The 22,491-nt window shown below is 41.8% G+C and overlaps 1 protein-coding gene across 5 annotated transcripts in view; it reads right to left on the reverse strand.

Annotated features, from left to right (window-relative positions):
• Positions 1 to 22,491, reverse strand: part of DIAPH2 (diaphanous related formin 2) — an 828,187-nt gene that overhangs the window by 619,706 nt on the left and 185,990 nt on the right. For all 5 annotated transcript variants that reach the window (XM_075186343.1, XM_075186345.1, XM_075186342.1 and 2 more), the window contains 2 exons: positions 2,667 to 2,741; positions 2,513 to 2,582 (listed from right to left, as the gene is read on the reverse strand). In XM_075186343.1, the coding sequence (XP_075042444.1) occupies positions 2,513 to 2,582; positions 2,667 to 2,741 (145 nt within the window). The remainder of the gene's footprint in view (positions 1 to 2,512; positions 2,583 to 2,666; positions 2,742 to 22,491) is intronic.

Below are 22,491 nucleotides of genomic sequence, written 5' to 3' on the forward strand. Positions count from 1 at the left end.
GCGGAAATTGTCCAATGCATGTGCCTATGTCTTGTTAATATCGCCGTTCACGGTCTTGTTTTTGAGGCCCAAAAGAAACTCTATGACAGTGTACTTCGCACTTTGCACACAACTCAAATTATTTAGGGTCGGACACATTCTAAAGCTTGTAACGGCCAATTAACTATCTTTATTAAAGCTACAGATGTAGCACAGTTTTTTGGGAAAAATATCATTGACCTGCGAGCCCCCAAAAGTGCAATGGAATAAATACATTGCTGAGATCTGGCTGATAAAGCTATGTATTTAGTGTAATTTGAAGTCACATACAAACTATTAATATGCATTCATTAGACGGCTGTGAACCCATTAAAATACTCTAACTGGGTTCCATTTGCTTTCTCACCCATACAGCAGGAGTGTCACTCACCGGACCGTAAGTGCCTCTACGCTGGTGCGTGGCTCCCTAGCCTTCCTGCCGGCACCTATCTTGAACCGCGGCCGTCCGCCATCCTGATGGACTGCGCATGCGCAGCACCCAAGAACTCTTTTGACTCTTGCTTTTAATCTAATTGGTTGATCAGGCAACTCTCCCTATTTAAGGCACCTGTGCTCATTACCTCATTGCCTGATCTTGAGTCTCATTCCCTGTGAGTCTCTGAAGGTGTCTCCTGTGTTCTACTAGTGTCTTCAGTTTCCTGCTGATTCCTGATCTACTCATCGCTGGTTTCCATACCCGCTACTGTCTACTGTTTCCTGCCTGTGTCCTCAGCTGGACTCTGATTACCGGATCTACTCACATGTGGTTCCTACACTCGTCTCTGCCGTTCAGCGTCTCTGCAGTCCCTGCATCTTCCTGTGGACAGACTGTTCTACTGAATAGCGGTATGCCTATCTATTATTGACTTTCTACGTTTACTCTGCATATCCGCTAGGACAAGTTTTCCCTCTCAGCAGCGTTATCCATACCCGCTATAGACTGTTATTGTTATGCTGCATATCTGTTTGGAACTAACCGTACTACTCAGTCGTTATATGCATAATTGTGATTGACTATCCATTATTGGCCTGCATATCTGTGCTGAGCAAGTCTCTACCAAGCAGCGCCACACATACCGTTATAGACTTTGCTGGATACGCTGCATATCTGTTGGGATCAAGTTCCTCTGTGCTCTCAGTGTCTGCATCCTATTATCCTTTGTATGCTTCCACTCATCAACACTTGTACACATCCTCACCTATTAAGCAGTGGTACAACTTGCTGTACACAGACCACTGACTTCCCTACTACCTCCCGCATCTGCTCACGTCCATCCTGATCTCCGTGTTCAAATCTGCCTTTCCACTATATCAGCTAGTCGCTGACTCATTGACCAAGATTGCTGCAAGTCACTGACTTTCCTATTCTTTATTGGCATTCTCTCTCCATCTGCTGTGATATATGTTCCGCTAGTCACCCCGCTACCAGAGGACCGTTGTGTGAACTTCACTACTCTGGTAAGCCCAGTCATCTGGTGAATTCCTGGGCAAGACTCCTAGTGGCCGTGACAAGGAGATTAGGCGTAAATTAAAAAGTCATGAGGGTAACTTTAGTTTATACATGTTCCTCAAACCTTCACAGATATTTTGTGCTTGTTAATTATTGTTTTATATAAAAGCAATTTGTTTTTTAAAAAATGATCTGTTGTTAAAGAGAGAGAGGGGGTATTTATTTGTTGATTAAAAAGTACAGGGTGACCAATGACAGAATGATTCACCCTTACCCTGGGAGACTGTCCCCTGAAATGAACTCATCCAGTAGGCCAATTGCTAAACTCGACTGCGGTCTGCCCGTCCAGCGCCACCACTCCGAGCATTAATTACCGATCCACAGGAACGAAAGACGGGACACATGCAGGAGAAAGACAGAGAGCTGCCCAGTTTTGCAATCAGCAAACTGGTCTTGCATACGTTCCAGACCAACTCCTGAGGCAACGGTGAGCGTTAGGAGAATACTCGCTATTTTAAAAATAATTGATCACCCTACACTTATTAATCTATAAATAAAAACTCTTTGAGACTCTGGTGACAAGTGTTATGGACTTCTCAATCAATCTTCTCATGTAATATGTAACGTTTAGACTTTGTGTAATGATTCTATTTCATTCTATATGGTTTATTTATGTATATCGTACAGGTAGATAGCTGTTCATTTAAATCCGGTAACTTGTTTTGCAAGCACACCAGGGGGTAAATGTATCAAGCTGAAAGTTTTCCAGCGGGTTTGAAAAGGGGAGATGTTGCTTGTAACAACCAATCAGATTCTAGCTATCATTTTGTAGACTGTAATAAATAAATGATAGCTAGAATCTGATTGGTTTTTCAAACCCGCTGCAAAAACTCTCAGCTTGATACATTTACCCTCAGGGGTGTGATTCACTTGTTACAATATCAACGTCATAGACATAACCCGTGTCAAGAGAAGACCATTCATAAAACCATGAGAAAGAAGAATTGACTGGTTAACGCCTTTCTCCTGTCCGCAAGCACCTACCTTGTTGTTCATGAAGGCTTTTAGACATTGGATGAGTTTATGCTGATTCTTCTTGTCAATACTCTCCTGCCTTGGGAGGAAAAACACAAGATGGATGTAAGACGGTGTCTTAGAAACTGCAAATTGCTCGTGAAAATTATGATGTAAGACTTACTGTTTTTTGTCCAGCAGTTTCTCCAGAACATCCAGGAGGAGCCCCAGGCCTTCATGTCCAAAGTTGTTAACCCAGCTGTTAGAGAGAGAGAATAATTGTTGCAGTTTTACTTCAGCGGAGAAACCTAAAAGCTTTTCTTCCCCTGTTAGACTGTCAAAGAGGCTTTACGTCCGATGTGTTTATTTGGTAATTTCAAGCCACCATTTTTAAATAATACCCTGCGAAACGGCAAACATTTTAGATGACAATGCACTATACGTCAAACATGGAGGATAAACTGGTGTCATACAAAGAAATTCAGTGTATCTCTGTAACCAGAGAGGATACGACTTAGTAAAGGACAAATTAAATACATGGCGTTAACCAAGGTGCAACAAGGAGGTCATGGAGAGTTAGGTTATATCACGATGCTTTCAGAGACTAGGACAATGAGGTAGTTCATGAGGGTTAATATGATCATTATCGCTGATTATTCATCATTATCATCATTGTTTATTTATAGGGTGCCACAGAATCCACAGCGTCATATAATTATCTTACCATACATTAATAAAATAAGCATAATACATGTAAGGGTACTCATGAACTAGCAGTTACAGATAACACAATACTGGTGTGAACTCCAGGTGTGTGAATACACACTTACGGAATTCCCTACCACCCTCAATCAGACTTTCCCGCAGCCTTCAAATCTTTAGAAGCCCCATGAAATCCCATCTCCTTTTTAGAGGTGACCTTATCCCCAATAACACTATTCACACTAATGCACCCTCACCACTATCCCAATCTCCACTCTAAGCCACACTCGCTCCTCTTGTTTCAGCTGTGCCCTCTTCCACTTAATATGCAATTTAATCATGTGAAAGAGTTAACTTGGTTTGTCCAGAAAACTATTGATCACGGTTCAGTCCTACAGCTTTGCAAGTCACAATAGGCCTTAGTTATAGTAGCAAGTTTCAAGGACTTGCAAGAACTGCAACTATGATTTGTAACAGTTATGCCCAGTTTCACAGGACATGAATATTTTTCTTTGTTCTTTGCAATATTTGCTGATGTCGGACTTTGTGTTTCACGCTTGCGCAGTGCTAAAATGTCTACGTGCCTGACACAATATAATATAGATGATTATTTGTTTTGATAAACTCAGAGCATATACTACACCCTACCTGTGCGTGTATTTATTGTCTCTCTGGTCGTAATAATATATCTTATCTGATCACTGATGAAATATCGCTATCACCTAATGTAAATCAGGGTCAAGGCCCCCACTCACAAATAAATAAATATATAAATATATACACATATATTTGTCTATTATGATGGGTTTTGCTTTTGTTCACACTTATTATTATAATTTATTAATAAAGCACCACAAGGCTTCATTTTTCAGTAGATCCGCAACCAGTAGGCTGATTTTCTGGGTGCGGTTCCATAGGTCACGAAACAAGCACACATGAAATAAGTTCGGCGCACATGGTCCACTTGTGCGTCTGCATTTGTTGCGGTTCCTAAATGTCCCGTGGGATCTGCTGCTGTCGCAGCTCCTTTGGTCTTACCACCTTCTGATTCTGTGTAGCGCTCATTTTTTAGAATATATGCTGATAACTAGCTGTAAACGTGCTAAACCCTTAGTAATATTAAAGAAAGAAATCACGGGAGGAACACAGGGTCGCCAACCCCAATAGCAGAATTTGTGGGAGTGCCAGCGAAGCCCCCGTGCTGATCTTTTGGGCAAGCTCGGGGGCCGGCACATGCAGGTTGAAGCTCCAAGCGGAAAAGCTGAACATGGGGGACCTCATGCGGTGCTTCTTTCAGTGGGATTATTCCGGCCCCTCAACTCCATCCACTCTTGATGCCAGTAGAATGGCTTTATCTTCTGAGCAAATATAGGGTTAAAAAAGAGCAAGGGGGAACTAGAGAAACCACGAGGACCACTTTGGGCGGCTAGACACACACACACGTTTAGAGCAACTCTGAACAACAGGCATTTCCTGCACACACTGATTGCATATAAGCTTTTCTTACTGTACAGTGGTTAATTAACAGGCATTCAGGACTTCCTCTAGCTCCTGGTGGACAAGCATCACAGCTTGGGGGAGTGTATGGACCCTCCAACAGAGTGTGATAATTCCTGCGACACCACTGGCATCCTCTGCATCCCAACATGGTCTGTCCATGTGCACATTTGCCCCCTTTAGCTGGATTTCCTACTAACTCTAAGTGAGAGCAATATTTTGCATATAAAATACTTATTAAAAATAAAGTGAAAATCAGACTTTGATGTGGCGATTAAATTCACTAAGTGCTTTTATTTCAGCGCAGTGAAAGTTAAGTAGGGCGAAACCTTTAAAGTTTACAAGTGACAATATCAGAAATGGTTTTCCGGCATAAAAGGAAAAACAGATTTGTTTTACATACAACGCACCTACAGATTGCCGCTAGTTAACATTCGCAGTGACAATGATGATTTACAATCGTTTTACACTCCTACATACTTTGTATTTTTTTTTTAAATGAATTATAGAAACAGATGTTATACCTGGAGGTGTAAAATGAAAACAGTTTATTAAAAACAATCATAAACACTTCATCTTCCTTTCTCTATTTTTTGACAATACAGAGACAACAAAAAACTCTGACTGACAAACTTCTGGAAGCTGTTCACAAACTTTATTCACAAACTGCTCTATTTCAAACACAATCCAAGTCCGATGTACAACAGCAGTGGTGGCAATGTACAAGGAGAGAATGCCACCAGAACTGCCACATAATCTGTCCGTTTTCCAATTCAATAGTGTTCTGTGAATTCAACTTATACTGTTGACTGTCCCTGTGTACGTATAAAGTTATTCTTGAGCAAAAGTTTTGGAGGAGCGCACGGAGAACAATATTTGAACTTGGGTCTTTGCACAGAGAAGTTTCGGTGCATGAGGCTCGACACATGGGGGCCGATTCAATCCTTAGCCATGTGCGCTGGACATCACCTAGATGAGGGCACTAGGATACCCCAACATCACAGATTTTTGTGCGACCAGTACGTAGTGCGAAGAAAAAATCTTTGATGTTGCTTCGCCACGGGGTGCCTACGCGACCATTCGGCCCATAGGATTCATAAAATACATCAGTGTCACAAAATTCACTACCCAACCTGATATAACAATTGAGTCATCGGTATAGCTTAAGGTTTCTGGGCCCAAGTGTAAAGTCTGAGTCTTGGGCCTGAAGATATGACGAGACACCAATTTATTAGGTATTAGAAACTAGTGTTGTTGCTTTCATGGTTTCTAACAAAGGGATAGAACCAAGCAGATCCTCATAGAACAGTTTTAGGTCACAGAGGTGTTCCCAGGGTTCGAACATCTAGAACCTCATAGTTCCTCTACTCAGGAGTCTACACCTTGCAGGTTGGAGTGTTGACCCATCTACTGGTCGCAGAGATGGGCAGGTAGAACATTTCTGCTGGTAGACAAACTCCTACCACCGTGTCCTGTAGATTTCTTTACATTCTGCTCGCACAATTCAGAGATTATTAGTTTAGTAACAACTCTGGAGAGGACAGGTTTATTCCAACCAGCCCCTGACAGATGCATGAATATACAGAGCTCATTATTTCTCGACGGAAAACCCGGACTCCAATGTGAGATGATGTTTGCTCGGGTCATAAAAATCGCCCCAGCATTCCTTTCAGCTCTCATATAAAGTAAAACAGTTACAGCAGGAGTCTGTTTCCACCTGTCTTGTTAATTTTGGCTCATCAGGAGTTTAAGTTACATAAAAATCTATATTTCAGGCTAAAGACTTTGGGTGACAAAAAGGAGACCACTCGTCAGGACAATAGACTCAAGTGGAATATTATTTACAAGGCAGACATTTGATTCAATGCTTCACCCACTGGTATGTAGAGTATGAGGCTAGCACATTGATAGATTTTTCTCTTGCAGACAGACTATTTCACACTTTTGGGCTCATCAGTGTAGAGTTTTTTTACTCAGTAGATGATGTACTATAGACCGCTTTAGTGAACCAATGACAAGACATAGGGAGAGTTTTAAAATGCCCCTCTAGGGACAATATACATATAATCCTTTTCGATTCAAACAAGAGACTTGACATTCACGTGGCTGCCTTTTGAGTCAACGCTTAACCCATTGGGCATTCAGAGGAGGACAATGGCCAGCTTAGGTCTAAACAGAAGTTACGCAGTGCTGTAAAATAAGGGAAGATGTTCAAACATGATTCATTCACATTGTAAAACCTAGAAACAGTTTAACACCCGTGGAAAGATAAACAGCCCTGTGACTGTGGACTAGCCGTTGAGTTATTCCTGTTGACAGTCAGTTACAGTTGGTGAAAACAAAACCCAAGAACTGTTAAACCATGCCGGATATTCTGAGCAACTTCAAGGTCTCTTAAAATCGAAAAAGAAAATACATAACAAACTCACATAGAACAGACCAGGTGCCAACAATACCGACTGTCCACCGTTCCGTCCACCTCCACTGTACACGCGATTCTTGCAGGATTAAGATGCACACCCTCTGCCTTGGGAGCAGAAAATGTGCCACTTAGATTATATTACATTGTGTGCATCCAGAATAAAGGCCCAATACCATCTATTGTTCTCATTCTATATTCTTTTACTTACATTCCTCTTTTGGCATTCATTCACTTGAAAAAAAACATGTTTTTTTTCAATGTGTGTTTAGAAGACACTGTATTCTTGAAGAAAATCCATCCTAAACTGGTCAATTTTGCAGCTGGTGCCGTACACATCACGTTTATTCCCTGCTTGGGGTTTATGGAAAGTGCTTTTTGTAAAGTCTCTACAATTTGTTGAATTAACAACAGTAACTTTCTTAACAAAAGGCCTTACTTCTCCAAAGCAATATGAATTTGGGAGTGCTAGAAATGTGGGAGAAGGCTTTACTAGACCCTTATGAATGAAAGGGTTTTATGTATATGTCATGATCACATTGATACTTGTATCTGTAAGAAATGATGTAGTGGTCTGAAGGACTATGTTAAATCAGATGCATTATCTTGTGTGTAGAGGACAGAGAAGAGGACTATTATATTCAAACAAATTAATTTAAGTTCAACTCCAAATATATGAAACTTGTAGAAGGTCGACATAATTCTGTATTGATAAGCGAACCTTTTTCTATGATAAATTTTAGTGTGTTGTTCATGTACCACAAATTAAATAAATGTTCATTGTTTCAAACTATTAAAGGATATGTAATTCCACAAGGAAGGAGAGTGTTGAATCTCTGCTAACTTGAACACTCTCCTGGTATGTACCTATTCTGCCACTGTATAGAAACTTTTCTAATCTTGATTTTGTCGACACTACGTTCATCTAGAAATACATTGTTTTTGTTTTGTTTTGTTTAATACAAGTTGTAGTATGGGAAATAATGGGCACATTATTTACCACGCTCAATGGCCACATGAGGAAATGCAGAAGTCTTTATATAGACCTGTAGTTAGGGGTTTAAGGTATCGCTATGGTTTACCAGCACTCAAGACATTTCGAATTTGGTGGTGATGGCAAAGCTTGTGCCATCCCCTACAGAATCCTTTTCAAACTCCTGACCACCACGTTCAAGGCTCTTTCCCAGTCCACTCCCCCCTATATCTCTAACCTCCTCTCCATTCACACTCCTGCCCGCTCCCTGCGCTCGGCCAATGACCGTCGCCTCTCCTCCACCCTGGTCACCTCTTCCCACTCCAGAATCCAGAACTTTTCCCGTGCAGCCCCCCTGCACTGGAATAACCTCCCTCGCTCCATCCGTCTCTCTCCCAATCTAAGCTCCTTCAAACGAGCACTTAAAACTCACCTCTTCCTTAAAGCCTACCATCCTTCCACCTAACCCATATTCCCCTCTCTCCTCCCGGCCCCTTCTCCCTCCCATATGCATCAACTGACTCCCTTTGTGCCTGAGTCTTGTTTACCCTCCCTTAGCATGTAAGCTCACTTGAGCAGGGCCCTCTTCCCTCCTGTATCCATACCTGTTCTTCTGCTCCGTTCTTACTGCATTAGCCTGCCTGGAGCCTCTGAAGTTTGGTATTTATTGTTTATTGTTCAGTAATGTCTTACCCTGTATAGTCTACTGTTTTGTACAGTGTACGGCTATGCAGAACCCTTGTGGCGCCAAACAAATAAAGGATAATAATAATAATAATAATAATGTGAAGAATGGTGGAGGTCCGCAGAGGTCCTAATGAACAAATTTGTCATCTGACCAAGTTATGGTGGTAAAAAACTAATCAAACCATATTGTAGCTTATTCCCTCAGACGTGGTATCCATTAAAGCATATAATTGAAGGTCTAGGGATCGAAACAACCTCAACCTGTTCTTAAAATTTGAATGGTTAAGATACCTGGCTCCACGTGATGATACTGTAGTTTGTCGTAATGCCACTTGTCTCTGGACTAAAGTGTGGATGACAGTGGGACAAATTAATGCTTGTCAGGAGCCCAGAGCTAAATTATTCATTGACCCGATTCTGGCATGGGTTTTGTCATTGTCCACAAATCACAGCGTCCATAAAGACCATGGGCTTGCTTGATCAAGGCACGTCTCTGCCGATTTTGAGCGTATCGTGCGCAAAACCTCTCTGAATCAACCTCTGAGCATCTCAAAGTTACTTGTTTTTCTTGATGTACCTTTTGCTCCAGCTACAGGACTAGTCTAAGTCCTGATCAGTAGTGATGACAGTCTTGTATGCATGCTGTAATATGTGTTTAAAATCAGGAGCAACTGTAAAAATTTATTTAATGGTCAGTAGATATTAAGAGCATCCTAATAAATGTATTTCATGAGTTAAAAATTATTCAAATTGCGTAGCGTAAGTGATTAACGAAAAGAAGAAAGTTCACATAAAGGCACTAAAATGTAGTATGTGCATTCCCTATAGCGGAATAAGAATAACGAAGTTGACCTGGACACCAATCAATTACACCACGCAACGTGAAGTGTTGTTTCAGAGCACAATTTTTATTAATGTAACAGTATTATGCTATATCTACACTTTGCTTTCTTTTCACATATGTATCACTACACTGAAAATTCTGAGTGAATATCACCAGTTATTGAAAGAGAGACTAAATAGTCTTCTAGAATATTTAAGTATTATTTGGATTTTTTTGTTTATCTGTGTGAAAATAACCATGAGCGCTGGAAACTCTTTTCTCTTCCTTTCATTTATTTTTTTTTTTTTTTTCATTTGCAAATTTATATTCCACATAGGTATTGGACGTATCATGCTGTGTCTTGTGTAATAGACCTACACCCGAATTCAACAGCACACGTATCTTCAGATCCATAACTTGATGAACTGGTGAGTGCGCAAAGCCAAAATACGTGCGTTTAATACCAAACTCCGATTGCTCTCAGTAGGCGTGCCTTAATGAATCAGGGCCCATGATTGCTGATCAGAACATGTCAGATGTCAATCTGGGTGGACAGTACCTTTGGTTGTACGATGACCACAGTCATGTATGCAGTCATTGTTCAATGGTGCAGTCTGATTTTGTTTTATTTTATTTTCTTCTCATAAATTTATTGTTTATGTTGAATATTCTCTGCAGGCTGCAAGCAAAACACTGATTCATAACCACTAAGTTAATTGCAAATTCCTGGAAACAAACACACAAGTTTGATGGAGCTGACAGGTGTTAAACCTGGATCTAAAGAATTCCATAACAATATAAACACTGTTTCCCCCCCTGGAATACCAGTATATAATGCAAAAGCAAACCATTTATTATACGGTTTCTTCCTATAGTATACAAGTTGAATATAATACTTAAGAATTATTAGTTTTATTTTCTAACAGCTTGTTGAAATTATTCATGCATATATGGTTTATCCAGAATGTATTTCTCTAATGGATATAAATACAGTCTACACTGCTACTGAATGCTCAGAATTGGTCTATGAAACGCGTGAAACAGCTATATCAAAGACTATAGTGATTGTTTATATAATAAAATGCACTTAAAGTAGAAATGAACTCATACCATGAAAGCACTAGTTTTAAAACACCATGTTTGAGCAATATATACAGTAAATATTTGATGAAGTGTGGGACATATGCCAGGTTGCGTAACTTGTATAGAAAGTGGACACAAGTTTATGCAGTCTTGATTCTGGCACTGATGCCCACCTGCGCCTGGAGAGGTGGGATGGGGGTTGGTGTTAGGATTCTGATCCCAATTTGCATCTGGCCTGCAGTACCTCTATGCTACCAAAAGTGCTGCTGTTTTGTCATTGGCCATTTCCACCTAGCCTGCAGGTGTACTTGCAACCCCCTTCCCTGGTCATTACCTGCACCTGTTCTATTGCTTTATCTACCCGCCTCAAACATTGCTCCTTACAAGTAATCAAGTGGTTGCTGCTTCTGGTCCCTGTCAGTAATCCTGTGCATCTTGCCTGTTGTACTCCTGATTTTCTGACAGTTACACCGTTTTACACCTTTTTCTATGACCTAGACCAGTGGTTCCCAAACTTTTGCAGTTCGCGGCACCCTTAGAGTCTCAAAATTTTTTCAAGGCACCCCTCCAAAATAATTCTTGAGCAGTCCTGTCTTAGAAGTAGTTGGGTCAGAAAATTATAATAAGTATTTAGGTCAGTATAGAAATACTTATTTAGTTGTATGCAAAAATGCCCCCTCTGCATCCAGACACACCGCCCCCTCTGCATCCAGACACACCGCCCCCTCTGCACCCAGACACTCTGCCCTCAGAGACACTGCCCCCTCTGCATCCAGACACTCTGCCACCTCTGCATCCAGACACACTGCCCCCTCTGCATCCAGACACACTGCCCCCTCTGCATCCAGACACACTGCCCCCTCTGCATCCAGACACACTGCCCTCTCTCACACTGCCCCCTCTGCCCTCTGTCACCCTGTCCCCCTCCTCTGCCCTGCTCACGCTGTGTCCCCCTCCATGCCCCTCTCACGCTGTGTCCCCCTCCACTGCCCCTCTCACGCTGTGTCCCCCTCCACTGCCCCTCTCACGATATCCCCCCTCTGCATCCAGACACTCTGCCCTCAGACACACTGCCCCCTCTGCATCCAGACACACTGCCCCCTCTGCATCCAGACACACTGCCCCCTCTGCATCCAGACACACTGCCCCCTCTGCATCCATACACACCGCCCCCTCTGCATCCAGACACACCGCCCCCTCTGCATCCAGACACACCGCCCCCTCTGCATCCAGACACACCGCCCCCTCTGCATCCAGACACACTGCCCCCTCTGCATCCAGACACTCTGCCCCCTCTGCATCCACACTGCCCACTCTGCCACCCTGTCCCCCCTCCTCTGCCCTCTCTCACGATGTCCCCCCTCCTCTGCCCTCTCTCACGATGTCACCCCTCCTCTTCCCTCTGTCACGCTGTCCCCTCCTCTGCCCTCTGTCACCCTCCTCTGCCCCTCTCATGTTGTGTCCCCCTCCACAGCCCTCTCTCACGCTGTGTCCCCCTCCCCTGCCCTCTCTTACACTGTGTCCCCCTCCACTGCCCCTCTCATGATGTCCCCCCTCCTCTGCCCCTCTTCAGCTGTGTCCCCCTCCACTGCCCCTCTCCCGCTGTGTCCCCCTCCACTGCCCCTCTCATGATATCCCCCCTCCTCTGCCCCTCTCCAGCTGTGTCCTCCTCCACTGCCCCTCTCACGCTGTGTCCCCCTCCACTGCCCCTCTCACGCTGTGTCCCCCTTCACTGTCCCTCTCACGCTGTGCCCCTCCTCTGCCCCGCTGTGAACCTCTTTTGCCCCGCTGTGAACCTCTTTTGCCCCGCTGTGAACCTCCTCTGCCCCGATGCCCCCCTCCTCTGCCCCGCTGTGCCCCTCCTCTGCCCCGCTGTCACTCTCCTCTGCCCCACTGTCGATCTCCTCTGCCCCGCTGTGAACCTCCTGGAACTGAATATCGACGTCAGTGACACCTGCAGGAGAGAGGAGGATGCTGGGTCCCGGCGCCGCGCGGATTGGTAAGTTTATATGTTTTTTCCTATGTCTGGCTCGCGGCACCCCAGTATCAGCGCCGCGGCACCCCTGAGAGCCGCGGCGCACAGTTTGGGAACCGCCGACCTAGACCCAGGCTTCACTTGACTTTGCTCCTGTCTACTGCCTGGTAATGTTTATGAATCTTCTGGCTTCTGACCCTGGCTTGCCTGATCTTCCTCTTACCCAAATCATTTGTGGATCATCCAATGCCTCGTGCCTCCTGGCAAACCTGTGCTTCCTGCTTCATCTGTTAAACCTGGTAACCTGAATCTGCACTTCACTCCAGTACCTCCTGCTTCAATAGGTAAACCAGGTAATCCAGTTTCCTTTTACCTGCACTCCCTCTGTTATACCAGGAAACCAGCATTACCAAGTCTTTAATTCCTGTTTAATCCAGTGTGTTTTTGTCCTGTGACCTTTTTCTGCCAAATACATTCTGGTTTCTCACTACTTGCTACCATCAGACTAGTGCTAGACTATTCTGCATTAACCCCTGCTTGTCCAACTCTGAGTTCTACAATAGATCTTACCAGCATTACCTGTTGTGGCGATGGACCTGTGATACCATTATTAGAGATGTTCACTGAGCTCCGTGTTTTGGTTTTGGTCTTAGATCTGTATTAACTTCGTGTTTTGGCAAAACCACCCTCATATGTTTTGTTTTTGGATCTGTATTTGTTTTTTTAAATTGCTAAAATTTCCAGTCAATTTTTGTCAAGTGACAAGAACACTGCTACCCCTCCTGTTTCTCTGTGAGCAATGGCACTGGATCTCTAGGGGAGGGAGATACTTATTGAATCCAAAACCTGCGAGATCCGATGACGCAAAGATGATGTTTTGCCTCTATTCAGGTCCAAGGAAGCGGGCAAGTACCGAGCCGGCTCGGCTCGGTATACGGATCTGCAATGTTTGGGTGGACGCAGTTTTCAGAAAACCGAGCCCAAGCATCTCTATCCTGTAATAACATTGACTGCACTTTGATACTACCTGTGTGCAAAATAAAGACACTCCATTTGCAGTAATTACCAATACTTTCCATTTTATTCATGCTCCGTGATGGAAATATACAGGGGCGGAGGAGGAGAGTAAGTGGCCAGCCGGATGACCGGTAAAGTGAGTGCAGGGGAAGATGGCCCTTCCCAGAAACTTTAGCGTCCCCCATTTGAAGTTGGTTATGAGGTTCTAGTGACGCCCCATATCTCTAGCTGTATACATGCATCGGATGGGGCATACAAAAGAACGATTTGCATATCTCTACGCAGAATTCCTAGGATGAGCTTTATTCCTTTAGTCTTTGGCTCTGTAAAACAACCCTGGGTGTTATGAACTAGCTATGAGAGCGTGAATAACTTAATTTTTTTTATAATAATTCTGTTTCTTTAGGTCTTAATAGCAAAACAGAAATTATGAGCTTTAATTAACACATACGATAAGTGTCGATCCCGGAGGCGTAACGCAATTCCCAGTTTGTGGTTGGGAAGAATTAGAAAACTGGATTATGCTTTACCTGAAGCAATTAACTATGAAGTGGACTGATTTAGGATTGAGCTTAAATGGCCTTATACCTATTTTCAACCCAAATGACTAGGTCACAGAAAGCGGAATTAAAAATTCTGCTGGTCTCAGTCACGAATGGTGTAGAAAATAGAATGAGAGATTCTCTATACTCTCCCCAGCGCTGTTTACAGTAAAAATACAACTTCCACGCGAGCCATCTGTAGGCTGATCACTGACAAGCGGATATAGCTGCTATCATGTCTTAGAACACTGCAGAGAAATACACAACGAGGGCAATTCATTAGCCGAGTATTTGTTTGGTGGGGATTACAGTGTTATGTACCTAATTATCAAAATTAAATAATGACATATTTCATTACCATCTGCTGCATATTAAGTTTGTCAATTAAATCCGAGCTTGCTTGACGGCAATATATTAAGCCTTTTATGCTCTCCTGAAAAATAAATAAAAAAATAAAAAAAGGGGAACGACCTTTGGGCTTTGGAATTCAGGTGCTGCAATTTCGCAATAAATCAAAATGATCATTTTTAACACCTTCATTGTTGAATGGTACAAGAAAGAACAGCTGTCTTGTCACAATTCTATTTCTGCTTCTCTTCCGCCTTAATTAACACCACAGGAAAGGTTGGCTACATGTTTCATGTTGATATACTGAGATAATTGTGACTAACTCATACTTTCCTGAGGGAATATTTACTAAACTGCGGGTTTGAGAAGTGGAGATGTTGCCTATAGCAACCAATCAGATAATTTATTACATTCTACAAAGTGACAGCTAGAATCTGATTGGTTACTATAGCAACATCTCCCCTTTTTCAAAGCCGCAGTTTAGTAAATATAACCGCTGGAGTCAAACGGAGAAAAGGTGCCCACACATAGGCTACTTATACACAAGATGCAATCATATTCTATGTCATCTTACAGTTGTTGCTGAGTATATGGCCATGAAAGATCCAAACAGAAAAGATCTTTCAAACTTAAGAAGACCCATGATTGATCTGGTATTTGAAAACAATTGTATTGCTATGTGTGTGGACAGATTGGACCATCAGAATCTTGTGATCTCTTTACTGTGGATATTCAATAAATCAATATATAGCATGACAAAGAGGGTTATGTGCCACACCTCTCCTGCATAGGGACAGGTGAGGTCCCGAGGAGTCTGCAGGTCCAGGCTGCAAATAGGATTAAATGCTTGCAGAGTAAGACACCTAGGTGGAACATACACAGGTGGAGGATGGGTTCTAATGAAGTAAATAGACCAAATGGAGGGGTTTATTGTATTTAAACTTGTATTGTTTTATTGTCCAGCTCGACCGATGCCAGCTAGTAGGCCAGTGACTAGGCAAAAAGACTATGTCTAACCAGAACAAGTGTCCCCTGGTGTCATCCTGGCAAAAGTGTGTCATCTTATTGGGGATATGAACAATAAAAGCACGGGTTCCATTAAGGAGTTGGTTCTGTCTGTCATCTTCTAGGTGTTATTATCACAATATATATATATATATATATATATATATATATATATATATATATATATATATATATATATATATATATATATATTGTGACGACTCATGGAATCCTTGCCTTGGTTGATACCTTGAAGCGGACACATGAGCAGGTTTAAATGCTCAATTTGGCCTTATTACAAAAAGTGCTTAATGCACAGTGGTACTACAGCAGGGGTGAAGGACCTTTTTTACCTTTTGCCCCAAAATATATTTTGATACGTTGACGTTACCCCCTTGATTTGAAAGGAAGGAGATCATATATTATTAATTATTGGAATTCAAAATTTTATTGAATCTATTCAAAATTTCTTTGAAAGCTTCAACTTCAAAACTTCAGGTTTTGGAGAAATGATGTTGCTACATTTCTGATACGAGAGCATCAATATTGGGACATTTTGATGTCAGAGCAATTTGGATACAGTCTTCCATGTCCAATCGATTTCTCTGCTTTGTTTTTATGTTCGTTAGAGTGGAAAATCCTTGTTCGCAAAGGTAGGTTGTTGTAAAAGGCAGCAACTTTTTGACTGCCTGCTCGTGTGCAATTTTGAATGCCTTTGCAGCTGTTGACATCCAAAAATATGACAGCTCTGCTTTGTTTTCAAATGCAATACGTGCTTCATTATTGCATCGAAGCTCAAGAAGTGCCTCTGCCAACCCTTGAGGCTCTTCTGGTACAACAGCAACTTCACATTTAAAGGGGTCTACAATCCAACTGACAGCATGTGAATCGGCAGCATTAGCCCCAGGAATTAAATTTTTACCCCATTTGGGGTAATTTACCCCTGTTTCCTGACCACTATACTACAGTATACTCACAGTGCAGCACCATTAGATGGGTTATAGCCAAAACAACACAAACATTGTCACCTTCAGGCAACTTTAATTCATTTGACTCTATATGACCACCTGAAACTTTAACCAAATACATTTATTTATGGAGTTACTTGATTTTTGCTGTATGACATCGCTTATCTGTATTGCCTGGATACAAGGACTAATTCACCAATACTAGCTGCCAAACTGAACCTCAGCAACTAGTCAGTGATTATCATTCATCTGTTTAGTGGAAGTTAGGCAATGAAAGGAAGGGTCTGATTGGCTAATTGGCAGTTTACTGCAAATTAAACGAAGCCCAAATAAATATCTTCTATCTTGGAGATAAAACCATTTGAACACTGCAGTAAGGCCTACCAACTGTTTGTTCTTTTAACTCCCCCATGAACCAATATGAATCCCTGAGTCTCAATAAAAAAAACCTTTCTTTAAACATAAAAGTCAATGGTCTTCTCAGTCCGGGGTCACTTGCAGTGAAGACAGAAACAGGATCCGACTTTGGATTTCCAAAGACACTTTCATTTTTTTTTAACTATGGAAGCAAGCGGTAATCAATACTCAGCTATAATGATAATCAAATATAATCCACAATATATCAAAAGCTTATAATGATCCACTAAAGGGAAACATACTCTCAGATGACTCGAGAGTCACGAGATGTTTAAAAAGTAAATTTACAGTAAATGCATCCAAATCTCATTATCAGCTGAGCTCCTAGAGACAGAGATAGTCAATAAGAGAAAATGGGTGTTAGGATCTCGTTCGGTTACTATAAATAAATATATATCAGAGCGCACCATACGTCAAATGTTTTATCATCACTGTGAAGGTTCTGAAAACTCTGCTTAATTACAACGGCTGTTCTGCAGCAAAGGGATTTAAGCAACATTAAAGGACGGGTTTATACATTTTTTAACATCAATACTGTCTAAATATAAGTGCATATTATATCCAAGTCATTTATCAGATTTGCAAAGAGCTGGTACGATTTATGAGATGTCGAAAGAGCATAAAATTACTTTTCTACTGAAACAAACATCTGTATTCTCATGTGAAGTGGAACGGTATCTTTTTTTAATTTATTTTTTGGTGCATATCTCTACCTTGCTTCCCCCCGTACGCAGAATCGGACGGTCGCTTCTTCAGCTTATGGCTCCTTACATTAAGAGAGGATGCTAGTATGGGACTAGTACAGTAAACGTGTTTTCTTGTAAACGCGACCGAGTCAGGCGCAGAAACGTACGATGGCGCTCATACGTGCGAAGGAAACAGGCAAGTATGCTTGTAAATAATGTCTGTCTGGTTGTTGATGGCTGACATTGCAAGCCCTCCAATAATAAACCTATTACATTGCAATCGGAGCAAATTAATAAATTACTTGCGTTACCTAAATAAAACAAAATAAGAGTACAACAGAAAGATGCGCATAATTGGTTGTTTGATTGTAGTATGTGTCGTTAGATCATTCATTAATTTCAAGTGGCGATTTGCGTTATTTTGGACACTCCCCCATGGTAAAATAAAACAATTGACAATTCAGAGCAAGTGACTGCTTACACTGAAGTTGACAGTTGCCTCAATAGAGTCCTCCACCTTCACTCACGTTTATCATCCAGACAGATTTATTTCCCACTGGTGTTTTATATGCATATAAATGCATCTTATTGACCACAGAGCAATATTTGCAAGAGGTAATACCACCTGACATAGAATAATCACAATGTGCTACTTGGGGGACTTGCAGCCCAGTTTCTATAAATGTGGGTGACTTTTTTCCCATTCATTTCCTACTATCCTAATAAAACATATCCCACATTCTGTGACCAGATTTCACAAGCATCATCATCTGTGTGCCACATGGTGCAGACCACAGTATAAGACAACATAACATTGATACAAAGTTTCTGTTCAGGTGCGAGAGCAGTATCACCAATGGGTCTCCTGCGGAGGAGTGTAACATTAGTTATGCTATCCGTTTATCATTGTTTGTGCTCTGGTAAAGGCTAACGCAGAGGGCTCACTGCTCTGTAGAAAGAATTGTATTTCTCTCTAATGGCATTTTATTCCCAACTGTAATCTCAAACTACAGCCAAAATGACTGGAACATCAAATAAAATGAATGATGGTTGAAGGCAGCTCAGGGAACATAAAAGGTGGTAAAATTATAGAACACGATCCACCTTATTCTAAGAATAAAACAAAAGGCTGCAGAACGGGTGCACGGTTACTAAAACACAGAAAATAAATATACTTTGGGGGGTTTTCGGCACAGGATAAATAACCTGACAAGACAGACACTCTCTTCCTCTCAGACGGTAAGTTAAATAGAATAGCATTGTCTGCTTATCAGCAATCATTAATGATTCATTAAATGCCAGGCGTCACTTATTAAATGGAATGTACAGTAACTAGTTACTGGATATTTCTGCTACAAATAGTTACGGATGCTTCAGGAAAGACTCCGACAGGATATACGGTTATACATTACAAATAGATGGCCCCAGTACAGAAATTATTAATGGGCCCCATATGATGAAAGTGCTCATAGCTACAAAAACCTCACGCTTTTCGGGTCATTAAAGCCCCATCCTGACCTCTTTACGTGGAGGAGAGACTGAAGATGGGAGACTCCTGGGAGGCCGGGAGAGTAGACAAGAATGGCAAAACTATGCTGCACTGCAAATTAAAAATGTACGGACGGATTTAGAGTAAGGTGGGTACGTGTCCTAGATCAACTCTAAATTTCTATGTAAAAATAAATCTGTCCAGTATTTTATATTTTTCGCTCTGCTGAGCAACGGTCAAGGTCCTCTTATGTCCACGGTGTATTGTCACACCGAAAGAACGATAAGGTGAAATAATGTGATATTTATTGATTACAACAAGCAGGGTATGGATCAAAAATGGCTGAAGGGCCAAGACGGTTCCCTGAAAATCCAGCAAGAAGAAATATAAACAAAGTCCTTTGTGCTTGCCACGGTCAGGGTTCAAGAGATGCAGGGTGGAAGTCCAAAAGGCAAGTGGGTAGGTGACTAATCGCATCAACGATGTCCAGTCCCCTTTACAGGAAGGAGAGGCGGGATCCAGGTCGGATGGCCTACTCTTCCAGGAGTCCGTGAGCACTGACCAAAATATGTGAATCTCCTTGGAGATCAGGCCAGCATGCTAGTGGGTTACCAGCCTTAGTAATATGTAAGGAAACTTTTACCAGCTATACAAAAGTTGTTGCTGTAAACAGGGCAAAAAAAACCCAATTAATTTAGAAAAGCAAAAAAAAAAAAAAAGAGAGAGAGGTAGCAGAGGCTGATCCTTATCTCTGGTAGCGCTTCAGAGTCGGGAACACCGTGTAACCATAATTACAAACATGCATTTTTAATACACAGGCTGTGTTCTTAGAGCGCAATGGAGTATTTACTGTAGATGCTGAAATATTACAGTAAAACAGCGATAAATCAGAGACACGTATAAAGGAACCCTCGATTCTATAATAATGATGTCTCATGGCAGACTATTCAATGCGCTTTACCGACTTCTAATTATAAATTCAATGATTAATGATTCAATTCAATGATCAATTATTAATTATGTACTTCTTTGCCATGAAAGAGAAGGTTTCACTATATACATATATATATATATATATATATATACACACTGGTATATGTTTGGACAATAAGACAATGATGAATATCCTCTGGATGTAATTGTAACTCGGAGATTGATTGCAGGAAGTTAAGCAAAAGGCCATGTTCTGCTAACACTGGACTGTGTCCGATATTATACACTATGAGATATTAAGAGCATATTTCTTTTTTTTTTTATTTTGATTCGCTGGCTCATCGTGGGCTCCAGGCTGTCTGGAGTCACCTTCGGTGATAAAGGCCAGGGCCGTGAGCACCGTAAGAAAGGGGAGATGGAACAGAAAGAGAGCTGTGTACGTCCTGCTGCCTCCAAGGCTGGCCGTCCTCTTCTCTGTGTACAGAGGATACACTCAGATTCTCCGATACCAATCCTTTCCCAAAGCAGACTTCTATCAATTATCTGTCACTATTGAAAAAGACAATGATTGGATGTGAAGGAGAGAATATGGCTCTCTCATATGCTGTAGGCAAGTGTGCGGTTCTCTGAATGCCTTGTCAGGACATGCTGGAACTTGTGGTTCTACATCAGCTGACCGGCATTGGTGATCTTGTCATGTATCTAATAATCTACATTACATGATCAGTAATGCAATGTATTCCCAGACTTCACAGTAAGTCTTATTCCCGAGCCTTAGCTTATCTAAAGACCCAACTCATGTATTCCACTGCAAGGGGAAGATTTATCAAACTTTCTAAACAGGAAAAGTGGAGGTGTTGCCCATAGCAACCAGATTCTAACTATGATTTATCTAGTACATTCTATAAAATGATAGCTAGAATCTGGTTGGTTGCTATGGGCAACACCTCCACTTTCCCATTTTAGAAGATTTGATAAATCTATTATTTTAGACGCCCCCTCCTCCCACTTCTCTGAAACCCTGAGCTGTACTTTGTGAACATTTATATACATACAATATTCTCACCGAACGGCAGCAATTATATACTTTTTTATTTCTGGTTTTCAAGACATTCTGGAGAACAGGTTACTAGATAATGGATCCCACACCTGTACTCAATCTCATTTACAATGTGAGAAAAACAGAGCAGCCCTTCTAATTTTTTTTTATTTCTCAGACAATTTGCACAATCATTGCCGAGCGTTTGCTGTGACTCAGACGCGCGTAGCCTGCAAAGGCGGAAGAGTTTCCCTGAATTATCCGTCTACTTTTACCTCCTTCTCAATCATTTAATTAACCTAATTTAGTTATTAAGTCATTTAGCAAAGCAAGCTGATAAACACATTGGTTTACGTGCACGGAATGGTGCCCAAGCTTTATATTATGTGCCGAGGTGGAACAAATAAATTAAGATTATTTGAGGGAGAATGTAATGGACGATGTCACTTCTTCGGTGCAGATAAACTTGGGGTCTTCCGTGCGATTAAATAACCCGGCATCGTCCCACAACATCGTTAAAGCCATGTTTTTATCTCCTCTTGTACTTTATTTTATTGTTTTCTAGTAATTTCAGCACATAAATATAGACTGAGACAATCTCGCTATCCGCCAATCATGATGCAAGTTGCCCAGAGGCGTAAAGAGCCATAAATTAGCTGTGCGGTAAATCACGCCATCTTCTGGCCGTTTTTGGATAGTTCCCCGAAATAGAATGTTGTTATGGTTTTTAAGTGGTTTTCCAGTTTGGACAATCTCGATTTACATAAGAACCCCGTTCCTTCATGTGACAAATCCAAGCAGACCCCTGTTGAATAAATTTATGAACAGCTGAAATTCAGTTCAGTTTTACAATCCATCCACTCCTCCTAAATACATTTTAGTCGTCCAGTAGAGCAAGCTAAGGTGCAAACGTTGTCCCGTTGATATAATTTCCCAAAATTGACAACCTGTCACGGGTCAGCGTCACAATTTTGCAGCAGGAATGGTAATGAACGGGAACCAGCCTGAAACGAATACAACTCCCAGTAAGGCGCGGAGTCTAACAAGGAGGAGGTATTCACCAGGAACCAGTCTCAAGGCGTTTTGGACTTAGCTGCACCTACTTGCAGGTCGCGGCCCTTACTGGAAGCGACCAGTCGCGATACTAGGGGAGCAAGCCACAAGAGTAAGTAGGTTACACAGGAACAGAGAAGCGCTGTAGAGTGTCAGTTCTGCGGACGACTGATTACCACTAGGATGGCGGCAGGAATACAGTTCAGTAGTCAGCAGGTTCACTGGAATTGAGGAGAAGCAATACAGCGAGTAGATTGTCAGCTCTGAGGGTGAGGAATAGAACAGGAGCCAGAATCCCATGGAAGGTAACATAAAGATCAGGCACAGAGAACAGGGAGGAGGTGCCTTTTAAA

Source organism: Mixophyes fleayi, chromosome 9 (genome assembly GCF_038048845.1).
Source record: "Mixophyes fleayi isolate aMixFle1 chromosome 9, aMixFle1.hap1, whole genome shotgun sequence".
Lineage (NCBI taxonomy): Eukaryota > Metazoa > Chordata > Amphibia > Anura > Limnodynastidae > Mixophyes > Mixophyes fleayi.